The 13,031-nt window shown below is 42.0% G+C and overlaps 1 protein-coding gene across 1 annotated transcript; it reads left to right on the top strand.

Moving 5' to 3' along the window:
• Nucleotides 1–2,703: 2,703 nt before the first annotated feature.
• LOC123104327 (pollen-specific leucine-rich repeat extensin-like protein 1) lies at nucleotides 2,704–5,969 on the top strand. The gene is made up of 5 exons (XM_044526153.1): nucleotides 2,704–2,897; nucleotides 2,978–3,357; nucleotides 3,437–3,630; nucleotides 4,212–4,974; nucleotides 5,556–5,969. Exons 4-5 carry the CDS (start codon nucleotides 4,389–4,391, stop codon nucleotides 5,591–5,593), a joined length of 624 nt encoding a protein of 207 aa, XP_044382088.1. The 5' UTR covers nucleotides 2,704–2,897; nucleotides 2,978–3,357; nucleotides 3,437–3,630; nucleotides 4,212–4,388; the 3' UTR covers nucleotides 5,594–5,969.
• The last annotated feature ends 7,062 nt before the right edge of the window (nucleotides 5,970–13,031 follow it).

Genomic DNA, 13,031 nt, shown 5'->3' with positions numbered 1-13,031 from the left:
GTTTGGAATACAAATAGTTATATTCATATTGATTCACTACGTAAAATTTTGTTTAGGAAAATAAAAAAATAGGTTATAAAAACAGAAATATCGCATTTTATGTATGTTTTACACTATGTTTTTACGTTCATAATTTTAGGTAACATAAAATATTTTTACGACGAGTACATATTTTCTTACATTCTCTTTTTATGTATGAAATAAGAAAAAATTTACGAAACGTAAAAATACGGTGCATTAACGTCAAAATAGAGAGGGGGTGAAGAATAACTATTCCTCACCCGGGTGACGAATAGCGCGACCCTATATATATATATATATATATATATATATATATATATATATATATATATATATATATATATATTATGATCGGTTCTACTAGAAATTCTATTTATATATATGCATAACGTGTACAATATGTAGTATCGTAAAATACCAGCAAACGAAAAATAATTAAATGGAAAATACAAAATTAAATGAAAAAGAAATCATAAACTCAACCCCCCCAAACATCTTAATACCGGTTGGTGACACCAACCGGTACTAAAGGGCTCCCTGTCCCCGAAGCTGGCTCGTGCCACGTGGTTGCCCTTTTGCACCGGTTCGTGCTGAACCAGTACTAAAGGGGGGCCTTTAGTGCCTACACTTTAGCACCGGTTACCAAACCGGCGCTAAAGGGCCTTACGAACCGGTGCTATTGTCCGGTTCTGCACTAGTGTTCGTCCGTCTACGCATGCCCGGTGCTGGCACCACTGGTGCATGCCTTCGTCTACGATATGTCCCCGGGCTTGGCAACCCCGGCGCGACGCGTCGTCAACAACATTTTCTTCCCGGTGCATCACTCCTGCGCCCATGACTAACTCGACGCCTCTTTGCTCCCGCGGCTCCACGGTGACTTCCTCGACACCGGCTACCCTGACTCGACATCGACCACGGCATTTTTTTCGCACGGCTACCTCGACCACGGCTCCACCACCCACGCTTTCGGCTACCTCGACAACGGCACAAAGGGCTACTGCCTTGCTTGAGCAACCTCGTCGGTTGCCACTCCAGCCACGACTCCGCGATGCGTCGACCCTTACGACTGTGAGGGGGTGTCCGTCGGCTTGCCTTCGGATTCTTCTCCAATCTCACCGTCTGCGTCGCTACCGTTGTGACTGCGGGGGGATGTTGAGTAACGTGATTGTATTAGGAAACATAGGATAAACTAGGAATATTCTGGCTTGTATTGTACTCCAAGTAGATCATGTACTTTTATATATATGCCCACGAGGCTCAAGCAATACATCAATAATTTCATCAAATCCCTCTCTCCCTTCTAACAAGATATATTAGTCTGCAAATCATACTTAAAAATACATATTTTGCATTGCTTATCTCAAATTGTGTTTTGTCTTAAATCATGAATTTTATAGTCTATACCTAATGAATTGGGGAAATATATACCATTTCCTGATATTGAATGAATGAAATCACTAATTAAGGAGTACTCGTTGCAAAGAACACTTCACTTTCCCAGGTTGCGACAAGTGACGCACATGCAGCATGCCACTTGTCGCAACCTGTGAGTTTTCCCTTTTTTCGTAGATCCGTTTATTCAAAACGTTTTATCTTTTAAACCGTGCATCCAAATCTCGAACCGTTTTTATCATTGGATTCCTCGCGTCGAGATATTCAAAACTAGATCCCATGTTGATAGGTTTTAACGAACTTTTTTTTCATGAAAGAAACCGGAAGAAAAAAACCGGGCAAAAAAACCGAACCGGGAGCACGATTTTTTCCCTTTCCGAAAGAGGCACGCCCGTGCCTCTCGCGAAATCACACCCGTGCCTCTTGTGGAAGCAAAACCGTAATTCTCATGGAAGGAAAAAAACAAAAACACATTTTTTTTCATTTTCAAGAGGCACGGCCGTGACTCTCGCGAAAGCACAACCGTGCCTTTTGCGGAAGCAAAACTGTGACTCTCGCGAAAGAAAAAATAGAAAACACGTATTTTTTCCCTTTCTGAGAAGCACGGCCGTGACTCTCACGAAACCACAACCGTGCCTCTCGCGGAAGCAAAACCGTGACTCTCATGAAAGAAAAAAAACAGAAAACGCGTTTCATTTTTTCCTTTCCGAGAGGCACGGTCGTGACTCTCGCGAAAGCACAACCGTGCCTCTTGCGGAAGCAAAATCATGACTCTCGCGAAAAAAATAGAAAACAGGTTTTTTTTTGTTTCCGAAAGGCGCGGCTGTGACTCTCGCTAAAGCACAACCGTGCCTCTTACAAAAAAACCGTGACTTTCGTGAAAGAAAAAAAAAGAAAACACGTTTTTTCATGCAAAAAAAATTCGAAAATTTTGTTTTGATCAAAAAGCTAAGGAAGGCCGGGAAAAAACCAAAACGTCGAAAAAACCCAGAAAAAACCGTTTAAAAAGCCGAAAACGCGTGCAGAAAAATAAAAAAAAAATCCGAAGAGAGCGTCCAGAGCGCGACTCGTGACGAATGACTGAGAGCGCATTAAGTGACGCTGATCGTTGCGAGGCTCCTGAAGGAGGGCTCGTTAACCAATTGCTCCCTCGAATGAAGGCATCGAATGAAAGAGCTAATGGGCTCAGCCGCGTGCAACGAGCAGGCCCATGAAACCCAGGCCAAGAGGCCGGCCCATAGTCCACATGCATCCGCGACTCCTATTCTATAGCCCGGTTATTGCAGTTAGGGCACTTCAACCTAGGGATACGGCACCAACGCCGTCTGATCTGTGCGCCGCCGCCTTGGCTTCTCCGATACGGCCGCCGCCGGTCGACTTGGATATACGGGGTAGAGCGAGCAGACCAGACTGCCGCCCACCTCGCTGCCGCCAACTTGTTTGACTTCCTCGTCAACTGGTTGGACGATTTCTTCATGGATCAGGTCAGAATTCTTTAGCATTTGTTCTGTCTCGCCTTTTAGGTTTTCCACCTCATTTACCAGATGTTTCGTTTTGTATTTAGGGCGATCTCCATCGCAGGATCAGTAGAATTGTTCTGAAGATAAGAATCGATGACTTATTTTTGCACGGTTATGTTGCTGATTGTGACGCACACTCCGCTACTGTAGTAGCCTGCTCGAAAAATATTCCGGTGTCATTGGTGAATTGCACGGTCACATTGGTTTTCCCTGACGGAAGAAAATTTTCCCCTAATAAGCACGATATCAAAATATGGGATAATGTTGCTTCAATACAATGTTATTTTCCTGGAGATGTGCTTAATACAAATCTCGTGCAGTCACTTGAAGTATGCAGGACACCACTTTTAATGTCTGAAAACATTTATACCTATAGTGCATACGAAGGTGACTACACAGGCATCATAACCCCTGGTTATCTCATGTAAGTTCTTTTTTTCTAAGAAAACTATTTATTTTTGGATGATCTGTCTCGTAAGAATTACTTGCCTCTTTACATGCAGTTCAATACACGAGAACTATTTCCACCACAACAGTTGTGCAAATATATATTCAGGAGATGGAGCATTGGTCATTAACAAAAATGGAGAATTGGTTGGACTGTGTTGTGACTTTAACCGTTACCTAATTTCAATGGATGTGCCTGCAATCTTAGAAGTGCTTGAGAATCAGCAATAGTCAGTCAAAGATTTTTGTGGTAATATGCTTCTCTTGTCAAATAAGTAATTTGGTTCATCAATATTGTTGCGTAAGAGCACGCTTTTAAAATTTCTGGCAAACAACATGCTCGGACATGAATATTTCTTTGACAGTGCTAGTTGGAAATTTTCTAGACAATTGGCTATTAGCCTATTGTACTGTATTTAGCAATTTATTTTTTGCCCTAAGATGTAAATAATCAAAATATTCAGGACAAATTTGTCTTTGTGAAAAGAGTACTCACAGTTGATTTAAAGGTAATTTATTTGCACTGCATTTTGTAAAATGATTGCTTAAAGAGCTTTACTCTGCCTATTGGAAAGATCTAGCTTGTAAAGATAATTAAATAACTGTGGTATAACCACTTCTCTTTACATAACTCTGTTACTTTTATAGTAATATGTTATTTTTCTGAGTTGTTGGGATTACTATTCATCTACTTGCCTGGTAGCCATTCAATAAAATAGTTCAATATTATAGAAGTAACATTGTAGTGTTTGATATACTGCAGCAAGTCTTCTTTACTCCTATAAAAGACACAGTTGATGATGATGGTGTGTCTTCCGTCTGTCTTTTCAGGCCATCTGATCCGCATCGAACGCATGTGGGCCAAGCTTTGGGAATTTTGCAAAAAGACGCCCGTCACTGCGTCCACATTTACACTTAACCCCTTAGTCTCTCTCTCTCTCTCTCTCTCTCTCTCTCTCTCCAACCGCCCACCTGACCCAACCATGGAATCACCGATCTGCCGCTCCGATGCCGGCGCCGTTCACCGCCAGTGCCTCTCCTGCCACCTCCTCCGCCGCATCACCTCGCCACGCACCACCGCCACCACCTCCCATTCCTCCTCACCGTTTCCTCCGCCCGCTCCCGTCTGTGGTGGCGCTGCCACCCACTATTTATTCCCCTTCCCAGCTGATGTGCGTCACAAGAAGGTCAAATCCGAACCTCTCCTCGAGAAACTCCATGCCGTCTGCTGCTGGAGAGCCACCAACGATCTCCACACCCACCCTCCCCTCCCACCACACAAGTGTTGACATTGTTCCTTCCCCACCGTCCTCGTCATCCCTCATTCAGCATCGCCATGACAGCTCGTCTCTCCAAGTTCATCTACCTCTCCACACCCAACCCCCTTGTCCATCCGGGATCACGCCGCTGCTGTCTGCCTTGAAAGGCCACCGTGGCCGTTCTTTGCTCCCCCACCCTTTCCTCCGTCTGAGCACTGCTGTCACCACTCTTCTCCGTGGCGGCGTTTCCTTGAAGGTCGCCGTCCACAGACGAAGGTCGTCATCCATGGTCTCCGCCACCTCCAGGAAGGACATTGCTGCTGTTTCTCTGCAAGGTAGTCGGCCTCCTCCACTCTAATTTTTCTGGCATTGTGCAGTGTACTCCATGGCATAAATTACTGACTGTTCTTCAAACGCAAACTGCAGATATCATGCAATTGTTAGAAATTGGTTGCTTGATGCTTGACAGTGGATATGTTTAAAAATATTTTCCCAATTGTTTGTTGTGGCTGTTGTAGGCAGAAATAATTTCCAATTGTTTGCTATGGCTGGATATTGTTCGATGTGGCTATTTCTAGATCTCTTCCATCCATTACTGTTTGCAAGATTCTTTTTTAGTGCATAACAATATGCTGCATTGATATATGACGTTAAATTGTTAGATAATCATGCAGTTAAACAACCCAAGGAAAGATAATTAACCTTCATTTAGCTAGATTTAAACATGCCTATAATGTAACTTTTACATCTACTCAACACATTATTCCAAAAGCCTAGGATTGATCAACTCACATAATAAGAACCTGTGCAGAATTGGCAGTTTCTTTGGGCCAGCAAGTAGCCTTTTCACTTTGTGTTTTCTGTACCTTGGTTTGTGCTTGCTCTGCTTAACTGTTGTGTGCTTGGCTACTTGCAGCGTCCACTGATCAGAGAGGAATGTCAGCAAGGGGGTAGCAGCAGTTGGTAGGCTCAGCCTAGGACTTGGAAACTGTAAGTTCATTGGTCCGATACCATGGTATTAGATATCCTTCTGCTAGAATAGCTTATTAAAATGATTTGGCATGACTTATACTCCCTCTGTCCCAAAATATAAGAACGTTTTTAACACTACACTAGTGTCAAAAACGTTCTTATATTATGGGATAGAGGGAGTATTTCTTTAGTTGTATTAGTGGGCAACCATCATGGGCAGAGTAAGGTTGTTGGAAGTTACTGATATTTGTGTTGTTTGCCTGACGAGGTTTCGAGGGAGGAATTGTTGTATGAACCGTGTATTTATGTACTACATTTGTTCTTTCTTATTTATGGACCCAAGTTTTCCTTTCATTCACTGGTGAGTTTACTTATTTCTGGCAATTTTGATGATGTTATTTCGTGGCGACATTAGATGCTTAGTCAGTTCTGATCTCTACTCCTATAAAAATTTCAGTTGGTGGTGAACTGGTGATGGTGTGTTTGCCTCTGCATTTCTATGAGATTTTATTTTTGGTTTTCAGAAAACCAGTTAGTAGAACAAAACAGATTCAACTATCAGAGAGGTAGAAGTTCTGTTTACTTCTCCAAGGAGCGGTTTGCTTTTCTAACTGACCAATAAACGTCATGAGCCAAATGCCTGGAGTAATGAGTATGATGCCTCAGCTGGGAGTTTCGGTGAATGAAAATCTTGCTATCTACTTGCTCCCGGATCATACAGTGGTAATAAATGGACTGTCCATCGCGCTGTTCGCTGCGTCTGAAATCCTTCCATGCGAGTTGATTGCCACCTCTTCACCCTTATTCGTGTTTTTTTTACGTCTCCACAAGGTTCACCATGTAGCCTAATTGAGTCTCGGAGCAATTATATTATATCTTAATGAACTGCAGTTCATGGTAGTAGTTGATTATATGCACGATAGGAAGCTCGGATCCTAAATTTAGTCGATGATGTTTCTATATACTACCTATTTGTCCATTTCTTCGACAAGTATTTTCTGGCGGAGTGAGTACATGTTTAATAATCCAATGGGTGTGTGGTTGAGGGTTCAATAAATAAAATAAATTTTAGTAATATATTTCTATACATGTTTTATCTTCTTTAGCAACGCACGGGCAACTTACTAGTCACCAAAATATTGCGTCAAGGGGGAAAACTTTGTCATCCAGTCATTATCACAATGCCATGCCCTGTGCTTCAATATGCGTACAACACACTAGGAGAGGGATGCTGATCACAAAATCGGTTCTGTCAGCTATTCCTGCTTACTTCCTCTGTCTGTGAATAAGTGCATTTTTAGCTTTTGTTTTAAGTCAAAATTTTAAAATTTTGACCAATTTTATTAGAAAAAGTAGCAGCATTTATGATACTAAATTACTATAGCAAGATCCGCTTTTGAAATGTACTTTCATAATGTACCAATTTTATGTCATATATGTTACTACTCTTTTTTATAAAGTTAGTCAAACTTTTTAAACTTTGACTTAAGACAAACGGTCTTATTCGCGGATGGAGGGAGTATTTCGTGTCATGCATCGAATTACCCCTGTGGCCTGTGGGTGGTTAATGAGATTGACACTCAGGAGATCATTTCTTTGGAAGGGGGAAGAGAAGGCTAAGAGTATCTCTAGTAGACCCCTTGAAAGGGGGTGGTCCATAAAAATCCGGCGACTATACGGGTTCGACCTGTTTTTTGGGCTAGACCAGAGCCAGTATAGTCGCCCGGCTCGTAAAAGTTTTTATAGTGGCTCGCAAATCGCCCCCCTCGCGCGGTATATGTAGGTTTGCTACTCGTATACGGGTCGGAACCCTATCCGCGCGCCGCCGCAATCCCCATTTCCCCCACTCGATTTCGCGCCGCCGGCTACTTCAATCTCCTCTCCCCCCTCAAGATGTGGCGAGGCAAGTGGTCGGTGGGCCGTGGCGCCAGCGGCGACAACGACCCCGAGCGAAGGTGGTGTGTCGTTGCCGACACCGCGAGGAAAAGGGCTGCCTGTAGGTACACCAACTACGCCAGCCGTCGCTCCTCCGCCGCGAGACGGAGTACGACCGCAGGCAGGAGCTCCTCTGCCGCGGCCTGTCCTCCGGCTCCAAGAGAGCCGGAGGAGCTCCCGCCGCTCCGCACGGTGAAAAGCACGGTGAAGAGGGAGCCGGAGCGGTGGGGCATCATTGGGCTGAAGGATTACCTCCCTCCGGCGGAGGCGGAAGTCATGGAGGCCGCCATCATCGCGTGCTCTACGTGGGAGGAGGAGCAGCGCCGTCAACGGGACGTCGAGATCGACCGGATCTTCCTCGAGCAGGGGCTCGCGGCGGCGCAGGAGTTCATGACCAACCAGGAGGGATGGCGCCTCATAGCCAAGAAGCAGGACAAGGTCTATGCCGACCTCGTCTCCGATTAGGGGTGGGCATAAAAACCGACCAACCGAATACCGAAACCGAATAAACTGATTTTTCGGTTTTTGCTCCTGCTACAGTAAAATTCGGTTTTCACTTTTATTAACCGAACTCAAATCGGCAGGTTCGGTATGAAACCGATGACCGAAATAAAAACCGAAGCGTCGAGTGATCCTGTACTCCAGGCAAGTACAAGGCTCCCTCGTATCACGCACCAGGCTAACAACACGTCTCGCAAAGCCGACAGCCACTCGCGGCCACGTGCGAGCTAATTTTTTTGTGCACAGGCCCATGTACAAGCTAAACCAGCCAGCTTTCTGTGTCATAGGCCTGGGCCGTCCATATAAATAGAATGGCCCAATCGTGCTGGTGGAGTGTGTAGCACAGCGAACTGTCTTATTCGTTTAGTTCCACATCGCCCCGCTATGCTCAAGTGCGTAAGGTCCTTGGCTATATAATAAACAGGTTTCAGGTCTCACACCTCACAGTTGCGCTGTTACTTGTCAGCGACAAAGCAACTGTTCGGTATAAACTGAAAACTGAACCGAATTTTCGGTTAACCTACTTTTCGGTAGTTGTTTTTAATTGTCAAATTCGGTTTCTACATCTGCAAACCGAATTTACCAAAAAACCGAATAGTAGAAACCCCGCAACCCCCTGGCTCCGGTGAGCCAATTTTGTATATTAGGATTGCGGTAGTTCTAGTAGTGCTACGGCTCCAAATATTGTATGTACAAATGCTACTTTGTATGACTTTTTTTTAACACTAATTTGTATGACTTGAAGATGATCAACTGCTAGTAGTACTACCGGACTTGTACAAATTCTCGCGCGGATGTATTTTTTCAAATTTTGCAAGTTTAGTTACGGTTTCTGTTCTGCCGCAGCTGTTTCGGCCCGTATTCGAAGACGGCTGCGAACTGTAAACGCGCTATAAAGGTCCGCGTTTTAAGAGGTTTGCTAGAGATGTTCTAACGGAGTTGATTGCTTGATTGTTTGGGATCAGATCTGTCGATCTATCTAAGGAGGACTGGGAGTAAAAATTTAAGTTCTCAAAATGATTGTCTTCTAGTGAGTTCTGTTTACCGCCTCCTTACAGTGTCGAACACCCCATGGGCAAGGTGGATCAAAGCTGCACATCTTCTATATCTAAATAGCTAGCCCTCACCAATATATTTCTCTCAACATGCAAGTATGCCACCTCATCATTCAACGTGCATAGAAAAAGGCCCACCTCAACATGCAACTATGCATATTGAAAATCCACTTCACCATGCAATCATGTATGCATGTAAAATTCCATTCTATTATGCTATTTACATCAAATTCTTATATACTTTCAAAAACTATTATTTCAAATATTGATGTTTCGTGTAACCAAAAACCTCATTGAAATATTACAAAAATATTCTTGCAACAACGTATGGGGCATCATCTAGTTTCAATAATAGCTGGGTAGGTGATCGCCTCCCTCTTAATACAAGAGCCTGGTCACAAATCAATGTTCACTTAAGAGGTTACGGAGAGGTGGCTTGTGCAAATCGGAGATGAGGAGACAACTATGTTCGGGAAAGATAAATGGACTACTAGTGGGCCCTTTTGTATCCATTTCCTCTCCAAAACAATTAGTGGCGGACAACGTTGTCCAAGGAGCTTAGCCTGATCAGTATCCCTCTCAAAGACCTAGCATTTCTGTGGCGGACAACGAGCTCTATGCACTTGCCCTATGCAGGAGAGCCGGATAATGAATAATTCACACTCGACCTATCACATCTGATAGGGTGGACAACGAGCTCTATGCACTTGCCCTCTTCCTCAACTCTGTCCGTCTCCAAGAGGGTTCTTTGGACAAGCGGGCCCTTCAAATGAATCATTTTGTACCCTTCTCTGTTGGAAATTACTACGAGCTCATGAATTTTGGAGGGGTTAAAGAGCTAGCTTGCAGTAACATTTGGAACTACCCCCGGTGTAGTTGCGAAACAATGCACTGCCATGGTTAAAATCTGGGCGAACAAGGCTAAGAAAGATGAACTTCTGTCTATTAACAATTGGATTGTGGGCTGGCCAAGCTAGTCACCATTTCTCTTTCACTTGTGCTTCGCTACACCCCCCTAAATATATCAATGGTTGAGATTATTCCATACCCTTTATAATAAAGAGCGAGATGGTCTTTTTTGAAAGTACATCACGAGAGCTTCTATAAGAATCGCAACTAGGGCCGCCCATTAAGCCATGTTCCTCCTTTTTTTTGAGGGAAAGCCATGTCCCTCCTACCAATATATCAACAGTTGAGATTACCTCATACTCCTTCCTAATAAAGGGCAAGATGGTCTTTTTCAAAAGTCGAGAGCTCGTATAAGAATCGGGACTGGGCCGGCCCATTAAGCCATGTCCCTCCTAACCACGTCCGGACTTGAACTCAAGCACTCCCACTTGTAGGAAGAGCTACTAACCACTTCACCCAACTGCTACTTGTGGTATTTTCTAGCGCGATATATATAAGAGAACACAAGAGCGTTAATATTTATGAAATATTTTTTGAAAAAAATCAAAAATTTTATTGAAAAAAATGTGAACAATTTTGAAATGCCAGATAGTTTTCAATTTATGAATGAAATTTTAGCAAACAGTTTTTCAAATTTGAATAAAAAATTGAAACATGAACAATTTGCGAACATCTTTCGACAGATTTTGTGGGTTTTTCGGTTTTTATTTGTCTCATTTTCCATCTAATTTCAAAATTTTCTCTCTTTTTCATTTCATTTTTTATTTAAATTTGTGAACAGTTTTTAAATCATAAACTTTTTTCTAAATATGCAAACTTTTCAAATTTATGAATATTTTCTTAAATTCGCAAACTTCGTTTTCAAATTCATGAATTTTTTCAACCCATGAACTCTTTTTAACTTTTAGGAACATTTGTCAAATTCCGCAAGTTTTTTTCAAACTCGTGAACATTTGTCTTCAAAATTGATGTACTTTTTTAAATCCGTGTATGCTTGGGTCGGCACAACAAGAACCCGACGGAAGCGGTGTCTTGCCTAGTTGAATCAAGGCCTGAGCATATTTTTTTTTGTTTTTTTGTTTTTCTTTTCTTTTTTTGTTAATTCACATTTCTCTTTTTTGACTTTATTATTCTTTTTGGAACCTGTTAAAAAATTAGAAATATTTCTGGAATACCAAAAAATGTTGTTGTTTTCAAATATTGTTTACAATTTTTAAAAAGGTTCTGGAACCTCAAAAAAGTTCCTATTTAAAAAAATGTTCATAAATTTAAGAAATGTTTGCGGTTCAAAAATTTGATACTTTTTTAGAAAATGTTTTTTATCTATTTTTATAGATCTTGATGCTCAACATGTAAGCAGCTTCACCAAGGTCTTTCTTTGAAAACTCATTTCAAACACTCCTTTATGATTTCCAAAAAATTCTACATTATTTCCGATCAACAATATGTCATTTACATATACTTATCAGAAATGTTGTAGTGCTCCCACTCACTTTCTTGTAAATACAGACTTATGTAATGCAGACTTTACCACAAGTCTATATAAAACTATATGCTTTGATCAACTTATCAAAGCGTATATTCCAACTCCGAGATGCTTGCACCAGTCCATAGATGCATCGCTGGAGCTTGCACACTTTGTTAGCACCTTTAGGATTGACAAAACCTTCTTGTTGTATCATATACAACTCTTTTGTAAGAAATCCATTAAGGAATGCAGTTTTTGACATCCATTTGTCAGATTTCATAAAATGTGGCAATTGCTAACATGATTCATACAGACTTAAACATCGCTATGAGTGAGAAAATCTCATCGTAGTCAACACCTTGAATTTGTCGAAAACTTTTTTCGACATTCGAGAGTTGTAGATAGTAACACTACTATCAGCGTTCGCCTTCCTCTTGAAGATCCATTTATTTTTAATGGCTTGCCGATCATCGGGCAAGTCCACCGAAGTCCATACTTTGTTCTCATACATGGATTCTATCTCAGATTTCATGACCTCAAGCCATCTGTCAGAATCTAGGCTCATCATCGCTTCCTGATAGTTCGTAGGTTCGTCATGGTCAAGTAACATGACCTCCAGAACAGGATTACAGCACCACTCTAGTGCGGATCTTACTCCTGTTGACCTACGAGGTTCGGTAGTAACTTGATCAGAAGTTTCATGATCATCATCATTAGCTTCCTCACTAATTGATGTAGGAATCACTGGAACTGATTTCTGTGATGAACTACTTTTCAATAAGGGAGCAGGTACAATTACCTCATCAAGTTCTACTTTCCTCCCAGTCACTTCTTTGAAGAGAAACTTCTTCTCTAGAAAGGATCCATTCTAAGCAAGGAATATCTTACTTTCGGATCTGTGATATAAGGTGTACCCAACAATCTCCTTTGGGTATCCTATGAAGACGCATTTCTCTGATTTGGTTTCGAGCTTATCAGGTTGAAGCTTTTTCACATAAGCATCACAACCCCAAACTTTAAGAAACGACAGCTTAGGTTTCTTGCCAAACCACAGTTCGTATGGTGTCGTCTCAATGGATTTAGATGGTGCCCTATTTAACGTGAATGCAGCTGTCTCTAATGCATAACCCCAAAACGATAGTGATATATCGGTAAGAGACATCATAGATCACACCATATCTAATAAAGTACGGTTATGACGTTCGGACACACCATTACGCTGTGGTGTTCTAGGTGGCGTGAGTTACGAAACTATTTCACATCGTTTCAAATGAAGACCAAACTCGTAATTCAAATATTTGCCTCCGCGATCAGATCATAAAAACTTTATTTTCTTGTTACGATGATTTTCCACTTCACTCTGAAATTCTTTAAATTTTTCAAACGTTTCAGACTTATGTTTCATCAAGTAGATATACCCATATCTGCTCAAATCATCTGTGAAGGTCAGAAAATAACGATACCCGCCGTGAGCAATGTTCATTAGACCACATACATCAGTATGTATGATTTTCAATAACTCTGTTGCTCGCTCCATTGTTCCGGAGAACGG

This window comes from Triticum aestivum, chromosome 5A (genome assembly GCF_018294505.1).
Source record: "Triticum aestivum cultivar Chinese Spring chromosome 5A, IWGSC CS RefSeq v2.1, whole genome shotgun sequence".
Classification (NCBI taxonomy): domain Eukaryota; kingdom Viridiplantae; phylum Streptophyta; class Magnoliopsida; order Poales; family Poaceae; genus Triticum; species Triticum aestivum.
The sequence above is the reverse complement of the archived record's forward strand: the minus strand, read 5'-3'. Positions and strand labels throughout refer to the sequence as shown.